Source organism: Antedon bifida, chromosome 4, assembly GCF_963402885.1.
Source record: "Antedon bifida chromosome 4, ecAntBifi1.1, whole genome shotgun sequence".
NCBI classification, from domain to species: domain Eukaryota; kingdom Metazoa; phylum Echinodermata; class Crinoidea; order Comatulida; family Antedonidae; genus Antedon; species Antedon bifida.
Genome location: NC_136229.1, coordinates 20,510,694 through 20,534,991, shown reverse-complemented (window position 1 = coordinate 20,534,991; position 24,298 = coordinate 20,510,694). Strand labels below are relative to the sequence as shown.

The following is a 24,298-nucleotide window of genomic DNA, read 5'->3' as shown; positions in this document are numbered from 1 at the left end:
ATTACTTTAATCCAGATGAAATTATTTCAACATTCGGATATAGAAAACAAAATACAAGATATTTTCATAAGAAACATGTTTTTAATTCATTCTCTCATCTCTATGTACAATTCAAACAACACCTAAAATGCACACATGCAAAAAATAATCAGACCTGCTGAACAAAATTGCCAGAATCACAAACTAAAATTCATCACTTTACTGATGTATCCTGGCAACTAATAACACCTTCATAGTAACAAGAAGTACAACCATAGCAACCACCACACACACAAATTTTTTACTTTTAAACACATAAATATTTGTGCTTCTAACCAACTTGACAAAAATGATTAATTATTACTCACAACCCTTGGAAAAACTTTGCATTGCATTCTGAGCACATTTTTACATTTAAATATTTAAATTTTAATAAATAAAAAGTCAATTATTCATCACTGTACAGCTAGTTACTTGTTTATAACTTCCAAAATAATGAAATATGTATTACTTATTTTTTATAAAAGTTTTCTAGACCTTGAGTTTGTGAAAGACACAACATTTTCTTTCTACAAAATTCCTAAAATAAATCATGGGAAACACACACCACATACTTAAAATATTTACATATATAATTTATCATAATTCGTTCTGTTCTTTTCAAACTTTATGTAAATCATTTCTTATTAAAAACCAGTATTTTTGTCAAGTAAATATTAAATTTAAATAGTGCATTTACATTGAAAACAACTTCTTCAAATATATCAAACTCTAAATTACGAACAGAGATAAATATGTTTAGTAAATGCCAATATTTACATACAAAACGGTAGGCTACTTTTATAGTAAAACCTATGTTATGTATGATTTTTATTTTGTTAAAAAAATATCACAATTTAAATTTCATTTGAAAAAGGCTTTACAAATTTTAATATTGCATATCTGTGAATTTTGTTATTTACTTTTAAAAATTTATTTAATTTTAAATTATTCAAAATGGAGTGTACAGTCATAACCTAATAAATAACCCCGTAATTTAATTCTTCAAACACAATGCTGGACATTTTTTTCGTAGCAAACTTGTACAATATTATTGGCAAGTTATATACAGGACAAATTTCATTTTATTTACACCTCAAAAGTTTGTTAAAATACTTAAAGTCAATAGTACACATCACGTATGTTTATATATCAAATAATTTTATATACTAATTTGAATATAGTCAATGTCATTCGCTGGTATTTGCGAGTCCATTTCATCTCCTGCCATTCGAAACGTTATGCTCATGTTGTACGGGATGTTAATGGTACCGTTGCTGGCATTCCATAACCAACCGGTACCACCACGTTGCAGCATTGACACAGAAACCTGCAAAAACGGGAAAATAAATCTTAAAAATTGTACAACTGTTTTATATTTGATAAAATATTTGAATTTAAAGCCGAACTTCTATCTGGTACGTCCAAAAATGGATTTGAGGTTTCGGCCTATTTTGTGACAGAAATGTTGCATGTCATGAAAAGATTAGATGAAATTATAGAGTGATCCCTATATTTACCTGTGGTGTATACCCAAGTATCGCCCAAAGCGTTGCTGTGATTGTGTTACGTTGATGAACAAATTGCAACTTTTCTGTTTCTCTCCGATTCGGTGCAATTTGGCTGCCGCTTTTAAAATCCCCAACTAATTGCTTTCCCCCATTTAGTTGTATCACATCCCATGTACCAATAGACTTTAAGACAGTCCTTGCACACTCCATTGTACTATATGATAACTGGCCTACAATGAGAAAATAATGAATGAATTAATAAATAAATATTAAATATACACTTGTAAATTTAAGGAGCTTATGAAATTATCCACACACATATTTCCAATGTTTGAGACCTTAAAAGTTTTAAAGTGAAAAAAAATATTTTGGATGGAAATATTTGCAGCATGCATGTATCTGGTAAACAAAAAACAATGGAATGGAAACAAAAAAGCCATGATTCTTATACCTGAAACAAATCCGGGTATAATAGCATCTCTTAATGTCGATAAATATGTAAATTGAAACGATTCCAAAAACTGATTGTATCGTTCTGGCAAGATCACCTCCTTTAATGATGCTATGTCATCAGGCAAGCTTACACGATCATTCATAAACACAACATACGAATGAAACACTTTCGATGGTAAGCAAACGTCTTTGCGTATTAAGTGATTGCGTAACAGATTTGCACGAAGCTTGAGTTTGTCGAGGACATTGTCGTGTTTTAAATCATATTCAATGGTTGCGTGTCCAGAGCTTTTGTCGTTTTTATGTTGAATCCAGCTTTTTCCATCATTACTCACTCGTATAGCTCCAGACCAATTTTTTACTTCAATGACATAAATTCCATTTCCTGTGAAAACAAATATTTTTGGAACAATTTTTTTTTTTAAAAGGACACAACTTTATACTGTACTTATATAAAATGACCACAAGAAGAGGTTTGATAGTTCACTCACATACCTGTCAAAACAACCAAATCAATCTCATGTTTTCTTGTTTGAAATTCATCTGGTACACGCAAGCCACAAAATACGTCGCCTTTATTCACACCACGTTTCTCTAAAGCAGAGAGGAAACTTTTCTCTGCATCTCTGCCGACTTGGACATGAGCCTCTTCTGAGTGTACTTTAGGTGAGCTGACATGCTCAGCTTGGACCAACCGATTCCTTACGTTAAACATTGAAGTTGGTTTTAAAACTCTTTGCTGAAAAAAAAAGTTTGAAAGTGGTATGTATTTTTATTTATATACTTCCAGCTGAAACATTCTTATCTTTCTGCTCAATTAGTCACCATAAACTTTTCTTCTTGCCTGAAAAAAGATAACGAATTATAAATATAAAATAATAGAGATAGAGTATATTGTTTTAATATACTATAGGTATTCGGCACTCTTATATTTACTGTACCGTATTAATACATTTTAAGAAAATAATGTTTAAATTTAATTTAAGCTACTTAGGATATTACATAAGTGTTGTGACAATATGGTGACCACAACATCCTAATTTACATAATGTACATGACGTCATCGATCAAGGAGAAAACAATGGAATGGTTGTTTTTAAAGTCATGATAAGGTAGCAGGTAGTGTAGAGTGGCTACACGTAACCAGCAAAATCTAAAACCTTTATATAATCAATGAACAAGAAGCCATGTTATGACAAGCTGTCAAAATACTGTCTACAATTCGTCGTTACATCATAACCCACAAAATTAGAAATTACGATTTTGTCATCCGGATAAAACATCCCGTTTCTTGAAATGTATTGAATGTTTGCTAGTGTAATACGACCTAAATAAACAATAATACATTTCTTACCTAATAACATAATAAATATCTAGCATAAATACACGTAAAATCATAAAATATCAAGACAATTGCAATGTTTTGGTCAGCTCCAGATGTAAACAAAGACACATTGCGCAGTTAGTTTATCAGCTGTAACAAAATGTAAACAATAAGCTCGTTTCAAGCTTCAATATAAAATGAAATTTTCAAAATAAGAACCTATAATAATTATAAGTATTTAAATATGCTATAGTCAGAAAATAAAATTATTTACTCAATGCTTTTTTAATTAAAAATATCTCTGAAAAATCGCTTTGAAATTAATAAAATACTAACATTAAAAAAACATTTACAGGCGTGGCGCGAATCACAATTCGCCATCAAAACAAGAAGTCCGCGAAACGTGAAATCTATTTGGTTGGCCTAGCCGTTACATTACATCTAACTGTATGTTTTGATTAAAAATGGCATAATTATTATATCTAATAATCTTTTTAAATATACAATGACTACTTAATTATGCAATACAGAAATTTGAATTTTCACATTCATAAACCTTACTAAACGCTTTAATTGTTTAGAATGATCACTTCCTCTGGATTCGTTGAAAAGGTAGTCACCGACAAAAAAAGCATCCTGGCACTACATTTCATGTCTGTCGCCTACTATCTATCAGGCCTAGCTTAAAAGGTGTTATAAAGATGTGCCTCAAATACCAACATACTCTTCATATACACAAAATATGCTGTTTATTTGTACTGCATTATTAATTATTGTATTTTTTGTATAAATAAATGTTTATAATATTTTAATTAGTTTCTAGCTAGTTAGGCCTGTACTAGGCGAGGCCTATCTTAATATTACAATTTTATATTATATTTATTGTTTATATTCTGTATTGTAAGTAGTGGGGGTTTCCTACTGATGAAATGCGAGGTAAAATAAAATAAATTCATCATTCACTGCTATGTATGTTGTATAATCATAATGTAGATTCATGACTCGCAAGCATAATTTGAAATCATTAAAAAACATTTTTTTTTTGTTAGGTGAATCAAGATGTCAGAATTAATGTGTAATCCGACAGACGAGCAATTAAAACTGTCGAGAGGAACAAGCGATTATCATAGTCATTGTGACCAGTTCATCATCAAAGATCGCAACTATAGTCGGCAATATGCGCATTTATACGCACAGCGACTTAAATGCTTTTATCCAACACTTGAAAATACAATCCAAAGAAAATGGGGTAATAATTTAATTTAACTTGCAATTTTTGTCATTAACAATTTTTATTTTTATACTATCAAATGTACATTTTATAATGTTTTTGTTTTTTCTTTCAGGAAATAGTATTAATATTTGTAAACTGTTTGAATTGAAAAAAGATGAAAGGTGTTGTGTGATAGGAACGATATTCAAAAGTATGGAGTTACGTCCAAATATTCTCAAAGAAATCAGCGATGAGGTATGATGTTGGCAATCTATTAAATATAATATAGGAATACAATATCCATACCCGTATAGGAATACATCAACTCTCAACACCCAACAAAAAACTATCCCAATACCCGGCAGCCTTGGGCTAGCCTAATATGTTGGTTTTTGTATGGTAGTATGGTTTTTCTTGAAATTCTAGTATTACATGTTTTTAATGGTATATAACAATTTATTACGCAATACCACTGGTTTATAAATTTAAAAAAATTAATTTTATCTTAATAATTTTTTATATTTTAGCATAATTTAATGCCACAGCCAAGCAGAGAAAAATACATAAGTGACTCAGACACACTTATTTTAGAAGATGATTTGCAACGAATATCATTGGTCGGAAACATTGATGTATCCAAGGCAGTCATAGGTAAGAGTATGTCATGCATGACTAGTTTGCTGATATATTTAACTAGACATGGATTGTCTGTTTTCCGATATAAGACATGTACAGGCCAAATCTGTGAACAATACAGTATTCTAGATTGACTTTTTTCTCTTTTTAGGCACAATTGTAGCTGTTTTAGGCAAAGAAGACAATTCAAGTAAATTTGAAGTTGAAGATATTACATTTGTAGATCTACCATCACAAATACCAGCTACTCCACCAGAGCAAGATAGGTAAGTTGGAATGGAGTCAAGTTACTATTACTTTAAATTTTAGATTGTTTCACTGTCCAAAACATACAAATGTATACTGTAAATCTTCTAATAGTAACCCACACTCTAATAGTAACCCCCCTTCTAATAGTAACCCAGCTTCTAATAGTAACCCACCTTATAAATCAATCTATAATAATAACCCACTACTCTAATAGTAACCCCCCTTCTAATAGTAACCCCCCTTCTAATAGTAACCCAGCTTCTAATAGTAACCCACCTTATAAATCAATCTATAATAATAACCCACACTCTAATAGTAACCCCCCTTCTAATAGTAACCCCCCTTCTAATAGTAACCCCGCTTCTAATAGTAACCCACCTTATAAATCAATCTATAATAATAACCCACACTCTAATAGTAACCCCCCTTCTAATAGTAACCCCCCTTCTAATAGTAACCCCGCTTCTAATAGTAACCCACCTTATAAATCAATCTATAATAATAACCCACACTCTAATAGTAACCCACCTTCTAATAGTAACCCCCCTTCTAATAGTAACCCCGCTTCTAATAGTAACCCACCTTATAAATCAATCTATATTATATAACACCTAAATAAATTCCTGTCATTTTATTGGACGATTGTGGGTCACATGGCGTGCAATAGTACGCACTATTAAACGATCATTTAATAGTACTTTTTGAAACATTTTTGTGTACGAAAAAAAAAACGTTTCGAGGATGAAAAAAAATCTAGTATACAAATTACTGTGAAATACAACAGCGCCACCTGTCGTCTGGTCTCAGTTTCATTTGTAAACACCACCGCGAGATATGCAACAGCAGCAGATATTTGTGTACGATTTGGACTTATATATGTACTAATTTCATTCAAAAAGGCATTTAAATTAGCTTTAGATTGTTTTTAGGATTTTAATTAATTAATGGGGACATCCCTACAAGACGTGGAATTGTTGGAAAAACCATAATTAGCCTAGATAAGTTCCAATTGTCTGTCGAAGTTTTGCCTTTCAGCCAAGGTAGTACTAGGCTACTAGGTCTAGCCTAGGCCATGCTAGTATTAGGCTTAGTCTAGGCGTTTTAGCCTTGCTAGGCCGAAGATTGTTTGGTCGTTTGTTGACATAATTAACACTAAAGTAGGTGTGTTTATAAAATCCATATAAATATAACATTTAATATAATATTAAAAACCAGATGTTACTGTTTTTAATCAATGTGAATGAAATGTAGGCCTTTGGGTAGGGCTACCTTACCTTATTTGATTCAAATGACAGGAATCTATTTAAGATGTTATATAAAACAAATAATGAATGTTTTATATTCGTGTAATGGTACAAATAATGGCATTTGGTGAATGATGAAAGGTTAATATCAACTCGGCGTTGCCTCGTTGATATATATCCTTTCATCATTCACCTCATGCCATTATTTGTACCATTACACTCATAAACATTCATTATTTGTATAATAATAACCCACACTCTAATAGTAACCCACCTTATAAATCAATCTATAATAATAACCCACACTCTAATAGTAACCCCCCTTCTAATAGTAACCCAGCTTCTAATAGTAACCCACCTTATAAATCAATCTATAATAATAACCCACTACTCTAATAGTAACCCCCATGGGTCACAAAAACTTATGATGCAGCCTTATTTTGAAAATAAGAAGATAATGCATGTTGATCTCGGGAGTGGGGGAGGATTGAGTGTTTTTGAGTTTATAAAATAAAGTTAGAGTTCAACCAAATTTGTTTATTCATACATTTTTATTATTTATTTTGAGTTGCTGACCGGAAAAGTTGGGGGTGAGTTACTATTTTCAGGTGCCTAATTTAAGATTAGTAATAGTAACCCAGTACTCTAATAGTGACCCCTCTTCTAATAGTAACCCACCCTAAAAAACAATCAAAGAATAATAACCCAGGTTTACAATTGGAAGATTTACAGTATATATTAACGAGGACCCGTGGCAGCCACACTGCTTCATCTACCAAACCATGATCAGCACACCAGGCAACATTTCCCTAGTCTTTTCGAATAGTGTACCAATCATAGTACATCCATTTGAAGGATAAAGCAATGAGTAAGCATCATGTATAAGGATAGCAACACAGACAGGTCTTTCACATTTCTTCTCTCTTTATCATTATTCCATAGTCATAGAAGCACAGACAGGTCTCTCACATTTCTCCTCTCTTTATCATTATTCCATAGTCATAAAAGCACAGACAGGTCTCTCACATTTTCTTCTCTCTTTATCATTATACCATAGTCATAGAAGCACAGACAGGTCTCTCACATTTCTCCTCTCTTTATCATTATTCCATAGTCATAAAAGCACAGACAGGTCTCTCACATTTTCTTCTCTCTTTATCATTATACCATAGTCATAGAAGCACAGACAGGTCTCTCACATTTCTTCTCTCTTTATCATTATACCATAGTCATAGAAGCACAGACAGGTCTCTCACATTTCTCCTCTCTTTATCATTATACCATAGTCATAGAAGCACAGACAGGTCTCTCACATTTTCTTCTATCTTTATCATTATACCATAGTCATAGAAGCACAGACAGGTCTCTCACATTTCTCCTCTCTTTATCATTATTCCATAGTCATAGAAGCACAGACAGGTCTCTCACATTTTCTTCTCTCTTTATCATTATACCATAGTCATAGAAGCACAGACAGGTCTCTCACATTTCTCCTCTCTTTATCATTATACCATAGTCATAGAAGCACAGACAGGTCTCTCACATTTCTCCTCTCTTTATCATTATACCATAGTCATAGAAGCACAGACAGGTCTCTCACATTTCTCCTCTCTTTATCATTATTCCATAGTCATAGAAGCACAGACAGGTCTCTCACATTTTCTCCTCTCTTTATCATTATTCCATAGTCATAGAAGCACAGACAGGTCTCTCACATTTTCTTCTCTCTTTATCATTATACCATAGTCATACTCCCTCTCATAAAGAACAGATTTATAAAAGTACTTTATTTTTCTGGGGCAGGTCCGTACTCCTTATGTCTGGACTTGGCATTGGTTCGGAGGATCAACACTTACTGAACCTTCAAATGATGATTGACATGGTTACAGGTAATCTAGGCAACATTGAGGATCAAAAGATGACAGCAAACATTGTACAAGTCATCGTCGCTGGCAACAGTCTCAGCTCTAATGCTAAAACCAAAGACGCTATGTCCATGGTGAGAAATTTAAAAATTCAGTTATTACAAATATTTTCTATTTAAGTTGAATTAATCTGATGTTATTGTTAGCTATTCAAATACATAAACAACTTCTTTCTTCTTCAGTACTGTATGTTACTTATTATACAGTCGACTCTCCCAATACCAGACTCTCTGACAACTGGAGACTCTCCCAATACCAGACTTTTCTTGAGGTTCAAAAGGTCCCAAATTTATTTTTACCATTAGAAATACATTCCGAATACCAGACTTTCCGGAAAACCAGACACATTAAGCCAGCACAAGAGTGTCTAGTATTGGAAGAGTTGACTGTAGTCAGATTTGTTATAGAACTGCATGTGTTCAGTTATTATTATATTTTATATAGGCTAAATATTTGACAAGAAATACATCCCCCATCAGCAGTGCAGCTGTGAGGAACTTGGATGATATTCTAGCACAGTTAGTGGTGAGTAAACATTTATCGTAAGTAAAACCCTCTACTGGGTAACCTTACTGTCAATTGCATTCTTGCAATATATTTTACAGTATATGGATTTTATTACAGAGTTTCTCCATACCAATTTATGTAATTTCTCGTTAATCTGTTCAGAGCTCAATTCCAGTTGACATAATGCCCGGTGAACAGGATCCAGCCAACTACACTCTACCTCAACAGCCACTTCACCGTTGCATGTTTCCCCGGGCTAGCTTCTACTCATCCCTCAATCTTGTAACAAATCCATATGAGGCAACAATAGGTGGTTTTAGGTAACGTTTCTTATTTTATGACATCTAAGACCCTTTTTCCACTGTAAGGTCCCAGGGATTTATTGTAGTGTGTACTGTAAGTATGAAAAGTTCCCAAGATAATACTCTTTCCACACCAATAAAATTACATTAGATGCTTACAGTGAGTAATAAGATACACAAATGACTTTTGTGTCCCAAATTAAAGTGTGAAACCATACTTTCTATCAAAGTTACTGTATGAGTTTATATAGGACACAATGTCAGATGGAATGCAACGCAAGTAGTATATAACTATGTCGTAAATGTCACATCCTATTAGGAACCAAGAGGTACTATCTCGTAATAAGTGCTAATGTACTTCAAACCTTCTTTTAGATTCTGTGGTACATCAGGCCAAAATGTAGAAAGTATCTATAGGACAACAACGATGGATGACCGAATGGAAATCCTAGAAACAACACTCAAGGCCGGTCATGTGGCACCAACTGCACCAGATTTGTTAGGTTAGTTCAGGTATTGATACCATGATCTCATCAAGATTCTGTCACTGGATAATGATAATTACCAACTGTTGTTTCTTCAATTAGGTTGTTATCCATATTTCAACGATGACCCCTTTATCATCAAACACTGCCCTCATATTTATTTTACCGGAAACCAACCAAAGTTTCAAACTAAGCGATGGACAGGTGAGAGAATATTGTAAAACTTTTAAATTATATAATATGTCGATATAAATTCCAATTTTAATAACTTTGATATATTTTATTATTTCAGATTCGCTAGGCAAGAAAGTCACTTTAATATGTATCCCAGAATTCCACACTACACGGACATGTGTACTAGTTAACCTTCGAACTATGGAATGCCAACCTTTAACCTTTGACACTGACATATCAGAGCAAGCATCTGATGTTGATATGGTAGATGAAGAGGTGGGTGCAAAACGATGATGCAGATTTTCTGATTACCATTTCATGAATACAATTAATTTGCATATTTAAATGAGGAGATTCCTTATAAGGCAAACCATACCTGGTGTACAAGATGACATCAGCCCTAACTATTCTAGTCCATTTTCTGATAAATTTGAGACCTCAATAAGATTGAGGAAATTTGTTTAATGTCTGTACTTTACTATGCACAAAAATGATTTATTAAAGACTTTTTCTAAAGAAAAACAAACTTTGTCCAGTCTACTATTTTCAGAATGAAAGTACACAATAATATAATAACTTTCTTTTATTAAAAATATACACAGACTAACAACATACAAAATTAATTATATATTTATATTATCTATTATAAAAAAAAAGTTTTTAACAATTTTTTAAATCATCCCTGTTGAAAATACTGAGTTGCCTGAATGAGGGAGGGCATCAGTAATGATGCATGTTCACCTGAAATTGTTATGTTGTAATGTCACGATAGAAAAGTAGATATGGTGTTGAGGAATGATGGACGCTGGGTATTGGACAAAGAAGCAATTTAATGTCTTCTTCGGACAAAACCTCAACCATATCATCATCAAATCGTGCCCATGTTGAAGTATTCGTTGTTACAGCACTTGAGGTCTCTTTGGTTTCTAAGTGTTTGACATTATATGAGGGTACGCGGGCATAGCATACATAATGTCCACTAGAGCTAGTTGTACCACTGTGCATTACGATCGCATAAAGTTCATACCGCTGATGGCGCTGTTTGCATTCCGTACTGCACCAAGCTGTCAATGTTAGAGTCAGTGGTGTTGCAAGGTGCGTATTGATCTTCGACACTGAACCATCTTGATAAAACCTGGAAAATTGGTAAAAGAAAATGTTAATTCATTGTTTAGACTTTTTCAGGTAGGTACATAAATAGTCGCCAATATGGTTGAAGGTTTATATGCCACAACTCTACAGATCACACATAGACCGATGTAATACGAATAATGTAATTTAATAATTCTCGATACAACGAACACCAACAGAGGGCGCACTGGTGCAAGTATTATTATAGTACTTACCCTGAAAAAACTGTTGAAAATCTCTTAAGATGGAAAATTAAAATAGTTGGTAACTTGTGAAATAATACCGATCTTTCAGCTTCATTGTGCTGCAAACAGCGCTCACAGAAATACTTATTTGTGTCAGTCAGTCGTTCCGTACATGTATACTCGGACAAAGCCCAGCTAAGTGAAAGGTTAGTTGGTGTTAGACCACAATCTGCAAAAACAAGATGTTAGAAGAGGTTTAAACCTAGTCTACCCTAGTAAGCAACGTATTGTTTTCTGCAGTTTCCTAAAGTTTGTCAATTTGGTTTTCACTAGCAAACTTTGGAGAACTACTCTTGACAAACTTAAACGTTTATCGGTGTAGACAAGTACAGAGTTTTTACTACATTTAATTGCATTATTCTAACATTATGTTTCTTTTTCACTAAAGTAGTCTCACCATTTGAGGAACTGCTGCAAACATCTGACACCTTCTGGACAGGTAGTCCCACCTCTTGGAAATCCTCGGTGCGCTCATTAAATTCTTCACACTCACTACATCTGGTTCTCAATAAAACCAAGCCTTGAAACAGTCGTTCTACAAAGTCATACTGATTGGTGACTGCTGTTGAGTTGGAGACAACATCCTTTTTTGCTGGAACTTGATGTCGTTCTTCTGGTTTTTCCGTTATTAATTTGGATTCTTCTGAGCCGCTAGACACCTCCATCAAATTTTCTTCATCATGCTTTTCAAGTGTGCATTCTTTTTTCACTTTTAAATCACCCTTTACAGACTTATTCTCTTCAGTTTTTACAACATTTTTAATAAGCTTTTCCTTTTTTCCACTTTTTCTACCTTTTTTAACTTTTAGTAACCCGTTATTTGTTTTAGAACTTGTCTTTGGTTTATTTTCTTTTCTTTCAACTTTTTTGGCTTTACTACGCAGTTCAACATCATTCGATTGTGCAGTATCTACTTTTATTTTTTTAGCTGTATTACAGACATCATTAGATTCAACAGGCTTATCTACTGCATTACTGTCTTGTTTAATTCCAAACATAGATATAGTTGGTTGGTTGGACGGTCTTTTGAGCCTCCTTATACCAAGTGTTTTTTTCTGAACATGGCCTTCAGAGGTCACTGGTACACTATCAGGTTCGAGTGAATTCTTTCTTGTTACAGAGCTACTGCTAGGCCTTGGTATATATTCTAACTTAGTAGTTGGCACACTCTTTGCTGCCTTGATTCCACCAAGAAGCTTGCCCTCTGTGCCGATTCCTCTGCAGTGTACAACCTTGCCAGAGATTCCTTCAGGGGTATTTTGGTCTTTATGCCTAGACTTCAATTGTTGGCAGGCATCTTGGATGATACTCAGGATACAGCAGAGAAGCTCTTGTGCATCATGCTGGAGATAACCTTCAAACATCGGCTTTATTGTTCTGTAAAAGAATAAAAGAAAATAATGTGTACAGATCTAGTCTTGTTTATTGTTGTTTCAAGATTTATTATTTTTTGACTTTATAAAAAACATACTTAAGTTTGTTGAGAAGGTATTCAGGATAAACGGATAAACTAGATTGTATTTCAAGATCTTCCAGATATTGTTCCTCTGTTTTACGCATTGAATAAAACAGTTTATCTAATTGTGCAAGGAACCGCATGTAGTTGGTAACACCAGGAGTCTCGTAATTTCCATTAGACATATTTTCTTCCTCTTCTTTCTCCACATTCTTTATTTTTTCTGATAGGTCCTTGATACCCTGTGTGAAGCCAGGTGTGTAACGCAAGGCTTGAACCACACTGTTGAAAAAGCAGGTATTGCCAAGGTTTTGTAGGCCAGTATAGGGTGGTGGAGGCTCAAGACTTTCTAGTAGTTTTGGTTTTAAATCTTCATCTCTGCAAAACAAAAATTTACATTTACAAAATGACTGTAGAATGAGTTAATTTGAAAAACAGTTATTAGTATACAAAAGCAGGAAATAAATTGTAGCTTTAAACTCTTACTCTAGAAACAAATAACTTACTGTTTAGTTATTTCATCACCCTTCTTTGAATTTTCTACATCTGGTTTACTGCGCTTCAATGACAGTTTACCTTTTAATGAAAGTTTGTTTGCCATTCTCTTCATTATCAATAAATTATCCTATTATATAAATAAATGTTTAAATTAAAATAGACATTAAATTAAACAAAATAAATTGTTTTCATATTGAAAAAAAAAAATTTAAATTGTAGGCCTAGTCTGCTGGACTACTACATAACAAGGCTGACGCGGCTGCGTTTCAGTCTGTCCACTCCTAGACCTAGATAGAGCAGTTGAACTTGAAAATGGTGGGCCTACTACTACTACCCTACCCTTTTAGGCCTAGCCTAGGCCTACTAGCCTACTAGGCCTAAAAGTTTCAAAACCTGTAATATATTGTTGAAAAACATTTCATCATATTTAAAAACTCAGTATAGTAAAATAATTAATAAAAGTATAATTAAAACACAGTAATAAGTCACATCATACCTCCTAATTGTGTCGAACTAAAAAACAAAATAAATACTTCAATTCGATCAACAATCAGAATTTCCCCGCCATCACAGTTGGTATCCCTAAGCTACTAAAAATATTGTTTGAATAAATTTAATTTTATAGCAATAATTTTTCTAACTCAAAACAAAATGATCTAACATTTAACTTGTTTTAGGAGTTTTAATTTAGTTTATTTAGACTTTTAGGGCCTATTTAGTATTTACAGTTATCTTCCAATTTAGTCGACCCCACACACACACAAAAACAGAGTCCAGTTAAATTTCAGTAGCCTGGGTACGTGCATAACACATTTTAAAATGGCGACTTACGAGCCAGAAGCGCCTGTTTTTGTAAGTTGATCTTTCATTTAATGTTATTTAAAGATAATTGATATAAAAAAATAATTTATTAGAGTTTAAGTTTTTAAGAAAATAATCAAATGGCAGAAAACCTTTTGTTGTTGGTAGAAACTGGCCAAAGGTACAGTAGTATGTCTAGGCCTAGGCCGGATGCATGTATTTTGAATGTTTTTTAAATGCGCTTTTAATTCATTGTGTGTGGTACCTAGAATGATGAAATAGTCGATTCGCCCTCAATTATCAGTACACCGTCAGAGACCTCATTGGTATTAGTTGTGCGCGATTTTAAACGATGTAGCTATTTGTATTTAGGGCAAATCAGTCAAATTGTTCACATTGATTTAATAATTAAATATGATTTTATTTTAGAAATACTGCGTCTACTACTAGGCCTATTTCTATTTAATTCTTTAGCTTAGTTAGGCTAGGCCCTACCTAGACTATCTACAGTAGAGGCTGTAATTAAATGTTTACAGTACTGCATTATAAATAATTTTAGTATAGTAGTAGGCCTAGGCTTATCTATCGTTTATTTTATATAATTTTTCTCCAATTTGTTTTGTTTGCAGTGTATTCCAGATGAAGATGCAGCTATACATGGTCTGTCAGCATGTTGGGGACTGGGCCATCAACTTGTGCTACATGCAGGAATAGGCAAGAAATGTTTCATAGAAAATGAAGGTACAAAGTCCTGTTTGAATCGAGAAAAAATATTTTGTAAAACAACAAAACAAAGCCCATTTTCATTACATTTGTTTTACTTTTTAGAAGTTGGTCATTACGATTCGAAGTTAAAAGCTCCCTCTATGATTCATATAATGAATTGGGAAGTGGATATGCAAAATGCAGAAACTCGAAAGTTGGTCAGTGAGTCCTACAGTAAGTGCTACATGATTGGTTGACTGTAATTTCTCAATTACTAATAAAAAATTCATTGATACCGTTAATAAGTGCTTTTATTTTATTTTCAGATATTTTCCAGTCTTTACAGACGTTTGAACCAGAGTCTATAGATACTGCAAGAAAACCACAGTAATTATGATAGTTAACCCATTAATTTAATTTGTTTCTCTCTTGTTATTCTGTCATCTTACAGTAGAATTCCTATTAAGGGGACACCGTCAAGACCCACATTTTCATCTGGCCATAGTGTTACTAGATATCTCCCACTTTTGTTTGTTTATGTTTTTTCTGTTGCTAATATACAGTACCTTTAATTCACTTAATCCTGATACCTCTTATACCTACCTTATTTTATAGCTTGGTAAAGTTTAGTAGGAAATACCGTTCCATAGTAGCAGCTTGTGTACAGAATCTTCGAAAGGCAAGCCAAGGTAATGTATCATAGTTCATCTGCACATACACTGGTGTATTAACATTTTTTAAACTGTTTAATTATGGTTAAAGTTGACCTGACCTTTCTGTTTAGATCCAAAGAATGGGGAGGAAGTTTGCGAGTACTATGCTGTTCAATGTGAGGTATTCCAAATGATCGGGCTGTTGTGGAGTCTTTGCGAGATCATGTTTGTAGAAACGTTGCCAGGTAGGTGTAGTAAATTGCGAGATCATGCTTTTAGACATTGGAAATATGTAGGAAATTTCATGTGTGAGATAAACCATAAAATTCCAAAGGTTTTGTGAGATTATGTTTTTAACCTTTGGAATATAAAGGTGTAGTGTAGGATATTTTATATGGAAAATAAATTATCCAATTTTAAGTTCCATTCCATATTTAGTCTCTTCTACAGATTTTTTGTTTTTAAAAATAGTGTCAAAATGTTGAACAAGTTTGTTTTTATTTGTAGGTGGGGTTGCTCTGCAGCAGTTACTAGACTGGGTTAAGTGGCACTTTGATCAGGGTGATAGATTAGCCAAAGAAATCCTCAAATCACCAAATCCAACACAGTCACCAGAATACTGGAATGCAGTAAGTATAATAGTAAATTAAGCTGATTCCTTACGTGGAAAAAACTTCCCTTCCACCACTCGTCTCCAATATAATAAGGAACCATCCAGAACTAAGGAAACACATTAAAACTAAGCCAAATTTTGAACAATAGCATGATTGTACGTTTAAATATGTAACCATGTAAAATTGTTGTTATCATAGATTTATATATATGTACTTCAAGGCAGGATAGCAGAAGCTAGAAACCTCCTTTCGTTACATCCTGGTCGTCAACGAGATATTCATGGGGTAAGCAGTTTATTTTTACACAATGTACATAACTTGCTAATTTTAGGATTTAAATAAACCCACGTTTTCTAAGATAATTGAAGGAATAACCATGAGGAATAAATGATAAAGTCAGCATGTAAACCAGGATGTTCACCACCAAGCTACAGTTCCACTAATTTTTCAGATACTATGTTTTTTCTAATATTGGATAGCTCTTCTGAATAGTGTATGAATATCATTTTTAAACAATTAACAATTAATGTCTATTTTAGGTTTATTCAAGGCTTGATGAACTCCTTCGTAAGATGCCCGTATTTGGTGCGTTTACGCGACAATCCTTAGCTGAGTTTGACATGAAGTGGCGCCACTGGCAAGATCAATGCCTGCAGTGTTTAGAAGATCATGAATTATCTTCATATGCTGAACTGGAAACTATTTGCCGTGTAAGTACAATACAGTTATTTTGTTTTTATAGAATAAAATAGTTATTTACAAGTTAAGGTTTTACAAAACATATTGGTAATACAAAGAAAAACACTAAATAAATTATAATAATGAATAATTTTGAAATAAAAAAAATTATACCTGAATGAAAGAAAACATTTTTTTTTAAATCACTATATTTCTATTTACAAATGATTTTATTTTTATTTGTAATTGATGTTATGTGCAAATTAAAAAATGTTTTTAAGAAAAATCAATTATCATCATTTATTTGTCAATAGATTTTAACTGGAGAGGAGAACGTGTTTATTGAGTTACGTGACCTAACAGGGACTTGGTACCAAATGCTAGTAGCGAAGCTGCTGTACACCAACCCTACAGTTAAGACGTTTGATCTACAATATCACACAAAGGTGTTTTTTTTTGCTTATTACTTACTACCAGTAAAGTTAATTCCATTACTTTTAAATTGTTCAAATGTAAGGCTCAATGATTGCAGTATATGGGTATGAGTATAATGCCATGTTGAATTGCAGTATAATCTCACGCTCGAGTATCAACCCACGCTTGGGTATAATCCCACACCCGAGTATAATCCCATGCTCGAGTATAATCCCACGCTTAAATATAATCCCATGCTCGAGTATAATCCCCCCTCGAGTATAATCCCACCCTCGAGTATAATAACATGCTCAAGTATAATCCCATGCTCAAGTATAATCTCACGCTCGAGTATAATCCCATGCTCGAGTATAATTCCACGCTTGAGTATAGTCCCACACTCGAGTATAATTACACGATTGAGTATAATCCCACGCTCGGGTATAATCCCATGCTCAAGTATAATCCCATGTTTGAGTATAATCCCATGCTCTAGTATAATCCCATGCTTGAGAATAATCCCATGCTCGAGTATAATCCCATGCTCGAGTATAATCCCATGCTCGAGTATAATCCCACGCTCAAGTATAATCCCACGCTTGAGTATAGTCCCACACCCTCGAGTATAATTGCACGATCGAGTATAATCCCACGCTCGAGTATAATCCCATGCTCGAGTATAAACCCATGTTTGAGTATAATCCCATGCTCTAGTATAATCCCATGCTTGAGAATAATCCCATGCTCGAGTGTAATCCCATGCTCGAGTGTAATCCCATGCTCGAGTATAATTCCATGCTCGAGTATAATCCCACGCTCAAGTATAATCCCACGCTCGAGTATAATCCCACGCTCAAGTATAATTATATAGATAGATATATAATCCCACCCCTCATTTAGGCTAATGAAAACAAGATTGTTAATGCAATCTGACTAATTATTGGCAAAGTTTGTACCCAAGCCCTCTGGGGCTATACTAGGGTCATATAAGGTAATGAGTAATAACTACGGCAATATTTGGCAATTTATTACTTTGGAATCTTGGTTCTTATTTTAGTCATGTTTAGACGCGTATGGTGGCAGTAGCAGTTTGACCCCATTTGACAACATCTTGCTGGCAGCACTTGAGTTTGATATCCATCAAGTTATTAAGGAGAGCAGGTAAATGCAGTCATATCATTTGATATTTCAATTGAATCTTTAATTTCGGAATCTCTGGTTCATAGAAAATAAACATAATTTTGTATAAATACGTTTTTTCTTCAAATCATATTTTGTGATATAATGATATGTACAATGTTTAAAAAAAAAAAGAAAATGATGAAATACGGTCTCAGGAAACCAGGAAGATTTGTCTGAACGAGACCCCAAAATTAAATTAATTAAAACTATAATAAGTGACGAGTACAATATGGTGAATAATACTATTCCATTCCATATAATACTTTGTCTATCAATGTAGTCGATGCTTAAGTCATGTTTTTGTTTTTTAGCACATGCTTAAATAATTGGTGGTTCAGTGCTCATATAACAGATTTACTGCACCATTGTGGTCAGTTAGAAACTCATCAACTTAAGTAAGTGCTTGGAAGTTAACATGCTTGCCCTCAATTTGCATTCAATAGCTGGAAAAACATAAGCATGACAAACAAAATAATCTTCTAAACTAAATAATTTAATTTTTCAGCTATGGCTCCAACTTGAGGGAATTCTTACTTCTGGAATATGTATCTAGTCTAATGTCACATAAAAGGTATGATGATTAAGATTTTATTTTAGTTATATGTACATATTAATGAAGATTGTCATTTTTTGCAAGAACCACGTCCATGCAAAATACATGCATAAAGGGTCTTTCACACCTGTTCCGGAACAGGAAAATCAAAGCGTAAGTCACTGTTTCGTTTCTGCGACACTGCACTCGGTTATTTGATTTGCCGGACCAGAACAGGTGTAATTACTGTAATGGTATAATTTGAGGTATAAAAAAGATTGATTTGCATATTTTACAGTGCTAAGATGATTTCCGCAATTTACTAAAATAACAGTGTGTAATATTTATACGTTTAATTCTTTTTAGTATGTGGCAAATATGTATGGGATATTTAGATCATTGTGCTGAGTCTGGCAGGTAGGAAATTAAAAGTATTATTGTAGTTTCAATATGTATAATAATATATCTATCTTCTTGCTTGTAATAATAATATATTTATTTCTTGTAAAATATCAATATCTTCTTGCTGTTTATTAATTTTTGTTGCTTTTATTTCGAACAGGCATTACCAAGAATTGCTAGTTGAACGAATTCCATTACAGACCGACAAAAAGGCTTTGAAACTCTTGGAAATGTGCAGAGATCGTGATATGAAAGATCAAGGTAGCACTTTTCTAATTGTTTATTTGCTAGTAGGAGTGTTTATTTCTTAAATAAGTTGATATTTATACTATTTATATTTTTTTCGTCCTATTAGTTAAAACCATTTGTAAGGTGATGTTTATGCAACCATTGCACAATGGCCGTCTTGACTCAAGTTGTAGTCAAAAGATACTGCCTTTGCCACTAATTTATTAGAAAAGTTTGGTTGTTTATTCCTTAAACAACTTGATATTAACACTATATGTATTTTTCTTATTAGTTAAAACCATTTGTAAGGTGATGTGTATGCAAGCATTGCACAATGGCCATCTTGACTCATTCAAGTTGTAGTCAAAAGATACTGCCTTTGCTACTAATTTATCAGAAAAGTTTGGTTGTTTATTCCTTAAACAACTTGATATTAATACTATATGTATTTTTCTTATTAGTTAAAACCATTTGTAAGGTGATGTGTATGCAAGCATTGCACAATGGCCGTCTTGACTCAAGTTGTAGTCAAAAGATACTGCCTTTGCCACTAATTTATCAGAAAAGTTTGGTTGTTTATTCCTTAAACAACTTGATGTTTATTCTATTTATATTTTTTTCTTCCTATTAGTTAAAACCATCTGCAAGGTGATGTGTATGCAAGCATTGCACAATGGTCGTCTTGGCTCAGCCCTGTCGTGGTGCATGCAGTCAAAAGACGCAGCCTTTGCCACTTATTTGTCAGAGAAGTTTTTGGCCGAGTACACAACAAGTGGTGATTTCTCAAACTTGGACTTGATTGACAATCTAGGGCCTGGCATGCTTCTGAGTGATAGGCTTACATTTCTTGGTGAGTTGGTTAAATCATTAATTCTAAAGCTGTCTACACTATCAAACTTCATGTGACAAAAAAATGTTATGTGTGCCCGTATATGGATATGATGATGTCATATCACTACCATATTTAAGTATATCACTACCATATTTGGCCACATCACACACTTTTTTTTGTCAAACTAGTTTGATAGTGTAGGCACAGCTTTACAGTAGTTTGTATAGATGTGGTATATATTTCAATTAAAAACAAACAGAGTTGAGAGATCTTATCATTTTGTTTACATTTTATTTAAAGGAAAATATCGAGAATTTCACCGTCTGTACGAAAGTGGTAATTTTAGAGAGGGCGCATCGCTCTTGTTATCATTACTGTCGGCAAAACTGGCACCAAAGAAGTAAGTGCAATATACTGTACATTGAATCTTTATATTGTTCTAAAAGTATATTTTTTATGTTATTATATAATTTTAATTTCAGGAATCATTAACTGATTATTTTAAAGCTGTATTTTTATTACATCTTCTAAAGCAGTATTAAAATTAAAAACTTTAAAGTTAAGTTTCAATTACATACTTAATGCAGTTGGTTAAATCAGCTAACAAGTATATTTAAGAAGCATAAAGAAGAAAACCACTAAATGTACAGTAGTTGAATGAAGATCGCAAATAATTATTAGTTGCAACATGAGGCTGTGTCCAAACACGGTCATTCTGTTCTAGATTCAAGACAGCAATATTTGTAAAAGACTCTCCTTCCGTAGATTGACCCAAGCCTGCTATAATTATTGCATCATTTTTCATCAGATTTGTTCGTAAAACAACACCCTGATCATTTTTCTGGCTGGTGAAACTGAAAACATATGTGCCAGGAATTTGACACAAAAAAACCCCAGTTTCTGCACTGTAATGATCACCAACATTTGTTATAATGTTGTCGTATTTGATCGGACCAACAGCTTGCACACTGCCTGCAAAGGTATACGCAACTGTAAATGCTGATTTGCGTTGTATTTCTTCTCTGAGTGGTCCTGGTGGGCCCTTAGGTCCTAGCTTACCAGGCACTCCAGCATCCCCCTTCTGGCCCTGTACACCAACTATTCCATCTGACCCCTTTTCTCCTTTCTGACCTGAGTTGCCAGTATTTCCAGGGTTGCCTGGATTACCAGGAATTGCAGTACAACAGTTGCTGCATGTTTCTGCAGTAGCACATGTTTCATAAAATAGTTTCAATATGACTGCCAATCCAAACAATTTAGCGTTAAGCAACATATTGTATCTAAAAGGATGAAATTTAAAATTATAATTTGTCTACTTTGGGGTCCAACCTCTGTAGTTCCCTAATATACTGGCATTGTAGTGGTTAGCAAACTTTTAAGTTATTTTTTAAACTTTTATTTATATTAAGATACAAATAATCTGTTACTACAACAAAGTTGAAATCTTAACCTCTAAAAAATGTACTTGCCTTATTTGAAAATATTCACTTGATGCTTAGTGCTTTGTATGTCAAAGTAGCCAGCGAACTAGTAATAATAAACTGTAGTTCTTGTTTTTTATATTACTATACAAAAAACTTCCTTCCTTAGAAGCAGGATGCTTTTTCTTCCTTATTGCATTTAAAGGAGCATGTCGAAAGAATATGTCATTTACATACAAGTACTGTATTGCTTTATGAAGGAGAAATAACAAATCTATTAATGTGTGTTTAAAAACCCATTCCACATTTCCTAAAATGTACAAAGGTAAAGGTAGTATATTTTGACAGCATGTAATGTTAAATTGAATTGTGTTATGCGCCCTTTAATACATTATGAGATAAAAAGTTTTCATGCTATAACAAAACTCTTGTAATCTATTGCTCTTCTTATCTTTTCCTGCATTCCTTGATTCGGAAGTAACTAATTTTGTTTGTCCTTGAGTGGATTAAACTGGAATAAACTGGAATAAACCGGTTCATTGTAATGTAACATGGATCTATAAGTTTATAGTAATTAAACCAGAACACGCACATTAAGCTCTGTCTACACTATCAAACTTTATGTAACAAAAAATGTCCAAATATGGTCATGTTGATGTCATATCACTACCATATTTAAGCATATCACTACCATATTTGGGCACATCACATTTTTTTGTCACATAAAGTTTGATAGTGTAGACACAGCCTTAAACTTTGATCATCCCTTTTCAGATTCTGGTTGACTTTACTGACTGATGCTCTTCCATTGTTAGAGCTACAAGATGTGATATTATCTAGTAAACAAACATATGAACTTATGCACAGTCTACAAGAATGCCGTGACTATCATACTCAACTCTACACTGACGAAGAATATTTAAATAAACACAAGGTATCACAGATTAGTTCCAGAAGCATGCTAGCCAGCTTTGACATTTACTCTCTGACCTTTACTCACCCACATGCAATTTTGCTGACTTAGCTATTACAAAACCTTGCCATCATTTATTATCTGTTGTTGTTTATTACAGTATTTAACTTACGGAACTGTAGGGTTTTGTACACAAAACCAATTCTAAAAATCGACTCCTCAGCTTTTATTTTTGTCCACAACAGCTTTAAATCTGATCTGAAATACAACCTATACAAATCTCAGTGAGGCATGCAAGGTTTAATCTGACCAGGATTAGAACCCAGAGCCCAAACATACATTCATTCTTTTCCACATATTTGGTAAAATTCTTGCAAACATTACAAACTATTAAATATCGCACCATGTTGCTCTCTGCAAGTACTACAAGTATTTTATTTTATTTTTATCTTTGTTTTCAGGGTGCTTTTCATGCAGAGAAGGAGAAAATAGAACTTCTGCAATTGGCACTTGCAAGGAATTTAGCCAAAGCTATCTTGGAAGAGGCATCATCTAGCTGAGACTAACAACAGAATTAAAAGTCACCTTTTTTGAAGGGAATAAAACAAAGGAAATAAAAACAATTGATGTATTTGATCGAGGACTTTTCTGTTAAACAATGTTGCATTAACTAATGTATACAACTCGAATAGAAAACAATACTTAACATAATTTCTGTTGAGCACAAAAGTTACCAATTAAATATGCCAATGCCACATTCCAATTCTCCTGCATATAATAGGTTATTTGGAATAAAAGACATTTTACACTGACAGTTACCATGTAACATCTAGTAAACAAGTTTACTTTACATATATGTTTTCATGATATTGTATGAACAGCTTTTGTAAATAAAATAAAACAAAACTTAATAAATAAATGTCTCACTGTGTTTGTATTTGTTATAATGTTATATCTGTGTAAATTTGATTTGATTCATAAAGAGTATGTTCTTGGAAAAGTACAAGTGAGTATAGGCCTATTTATGTGTAAGCTGATCACTATATATTTGAATATGTATAATCAGTTATCTACTGCTTTATATCAAATAATATATTATATTATATATATTATTTTATGTACACTATTTATGATACATATATTAAACTACATAAGACAAACAAAATTGTTTTATTTGTTTAAAAAAGGTACTTTCGTATTTACGAGGCATGACCGTACATGATCATTTTAAATGCACGAACACGCACGGTCCACAGAATCAATTAATTCGATCTATTTACAATACTTATGTTGATAATAGTTTACTTTGTAACTAAGCAACCATTCTTCCAAATATGGAAGAAGAGATTTTACAAACGTTCCGCGAAAGTTCACTGTGTTTTCTTTCAACTTTGTTCACAAATACCGATTGAAATGTAATAATTGATAATAATTTTTAAAATGAACTAACACTGTTTGTTAAAATTTATTAGAATTTCATATTTTTTGTATTTATTTAGAACTATTTTACGTTAAAGTGAGCAACAGTACTCAAGTAAGACAAACGTTGTCA

General features: G+C 33.1%; 5 protein-coding genes across 8 annotated transcripts; 2 read left to right on the top strand and 3 right to left on the bottom strand.

Moving 5' to 3' along the window:
- Positions 1-48: 48 nt before the first annotated feature.
- On the bottom strand, positions 49-3,469 carry LOC144841116 (uncharacterized). Its single transcript, XM_078697305.1, has 5 exons — positions 3,337-3,469; positions 2,478-2,721; positions 1,981-2,367; positions 1,539-1,759; positions 49-1,348 (listed from the first exon to the last, which is right to left on the bottom strand). Exons 2-5 carry the CDS (start codon positions 2,695-2,697, stop codon positions 1,181-1,183), a joined length of 996 nt encoding a protein of 331 aa, XP_078553431.1. The 5' UTR covers positions 2,698-2,721; positions 3,337-3,469; the 3' UTR covers positions 49-1,180.
- A 198-nt stretch (positions 3,470-3,667) lies between these two features.
- On the top strand, positions 3,668-10,567 carry LOC144841095 (DNA polymerase delta subunit 2-like). The gene is made up of 11 exons (XM_078697279.1): positions 3,668-3,753; positions 4,356-4,555; positions 4,653-4,774; positions 5,047-5,170; positions 5,307-5,421; positions 8,452-8,647; positions 9,018-9,098; positions 9,243-9,400; positions 9,758-9,885; positions 9,970-10,071; positions 10,160-10,567. The coding sequence occupies exons 2-11, from the start codon at positions 4,366-4,368 to the stop codon at positions 10,333-10,335; spliced, it is 1,392 nt and encodes a 463-aa protein (XP_078553405.1). The 5' UTR covers positions 3,668-3,753; positions 4,356-4,365; the 3' UTR covers positions 10,336-10,567.
- A 42-nt stretch (positions 10,568-10,609) lies between these two features.
- LOC144841094 (ubiquitin carboxyl-terminal hydrolase 1-like) lies at positions 10,610-13,961 on the bottom strand. The gene is made up of 6 exons (XM_078697278.1): positions 13,868-13,961; positions 13,380-13,498; positions 12,889-13,251; positions 11,815-12,794; positions 11,388-11,586; positions 10,610-11,176 (listed from the first exon to the last, which is right to left on the bottom strand). The coding sequence occupies exons 2-6, from the start codon at positions 13,481-13,483 to the stop codon at positions 10,792-10,794; spliced, it is 2,031 nt and encodes a 676-aa protein (XP_078553404.1). The 5' UTR covers positions 13,484-13,498; positions 13,868-13,961; the 3' UTR covers positions 10,610-10,791.
- A 195-nt stretch (positions 13,962-14,156) lies between these two features.
- Positions 14,157-23,665, top strand: LOC144841092 (nuclear pore complex protein Nup85-like). 4 transcript variants are annotated; one of them, XM_078697274.1, is made up of 20 exons: positions 14,157-14,223; positions 14,802-14,913; positions 15,001-15,111; positions 15,204-15,264; positions 15,493-15,566; positions 15,662-15,775; positions 16,038-16,159; positions 16,343-16,429; positions 16,684-16,854; positions 17,137-17,268; positions 18,294-18,397; positions 18,730-18,813; positions 18,924-18,989; positions 19,317-19,367; positions 19,513-19,613; positions 20,042-20,058; positions 20,229-20,430; positions 20,713-20,812; positions 22,608-22,767; positions 23,208-23,665. In XM_078697274.1, the coding sequence occupies exons 1-20, from the start codon at positions 14,191-14,193 to the stop codon at positions 23,304-23,306; spliced, it is 2,001 nt and encodes a 666-aa protein (XP_078553400.1). In that variant the 5' UTR covers positions 14,157-14,190; the 3' UTR covers positions 23,307-23,665. The 4 variants fall into 4 exon arrangements, with proteins under 4 accessions (XP_078553400.1, XP_078553399.1, XP_078553401.1 ...); XM_078697273.1 differs by lacking the exon at positions 20,042-20,058 and adding an exon at positions 19,873-19,889; XM_078697275.1 differs by lacking the exon at positions 20,042-20,058 and adding an exon at positions 19,708-19,724.
- Positions 20,684-21,936, bottom strand: LOC144841093 (collagen alpha-1(X) chain-like). Its single transcript, XM_078697277.1, has 2 exons — positions 21,882-21,936; positions 20,684-21,692 (listed from the first exon to the last, which is right to left on the bottom strand). The coding sequence occupies exon 2, from the start codon at positions 21,683-21,685 to the stop codon at positions 21,026-21,028; it is 660 nt and encodes a 219-aa protein (XP_078553403.1). The 5' UTR covers positions 21,686-21,692; positions 21,882-21,936; the 3' UTR covers positions 20,684-21,025.
- Positions 23,666-24,298: the final 633 nt, after the last annotated feature.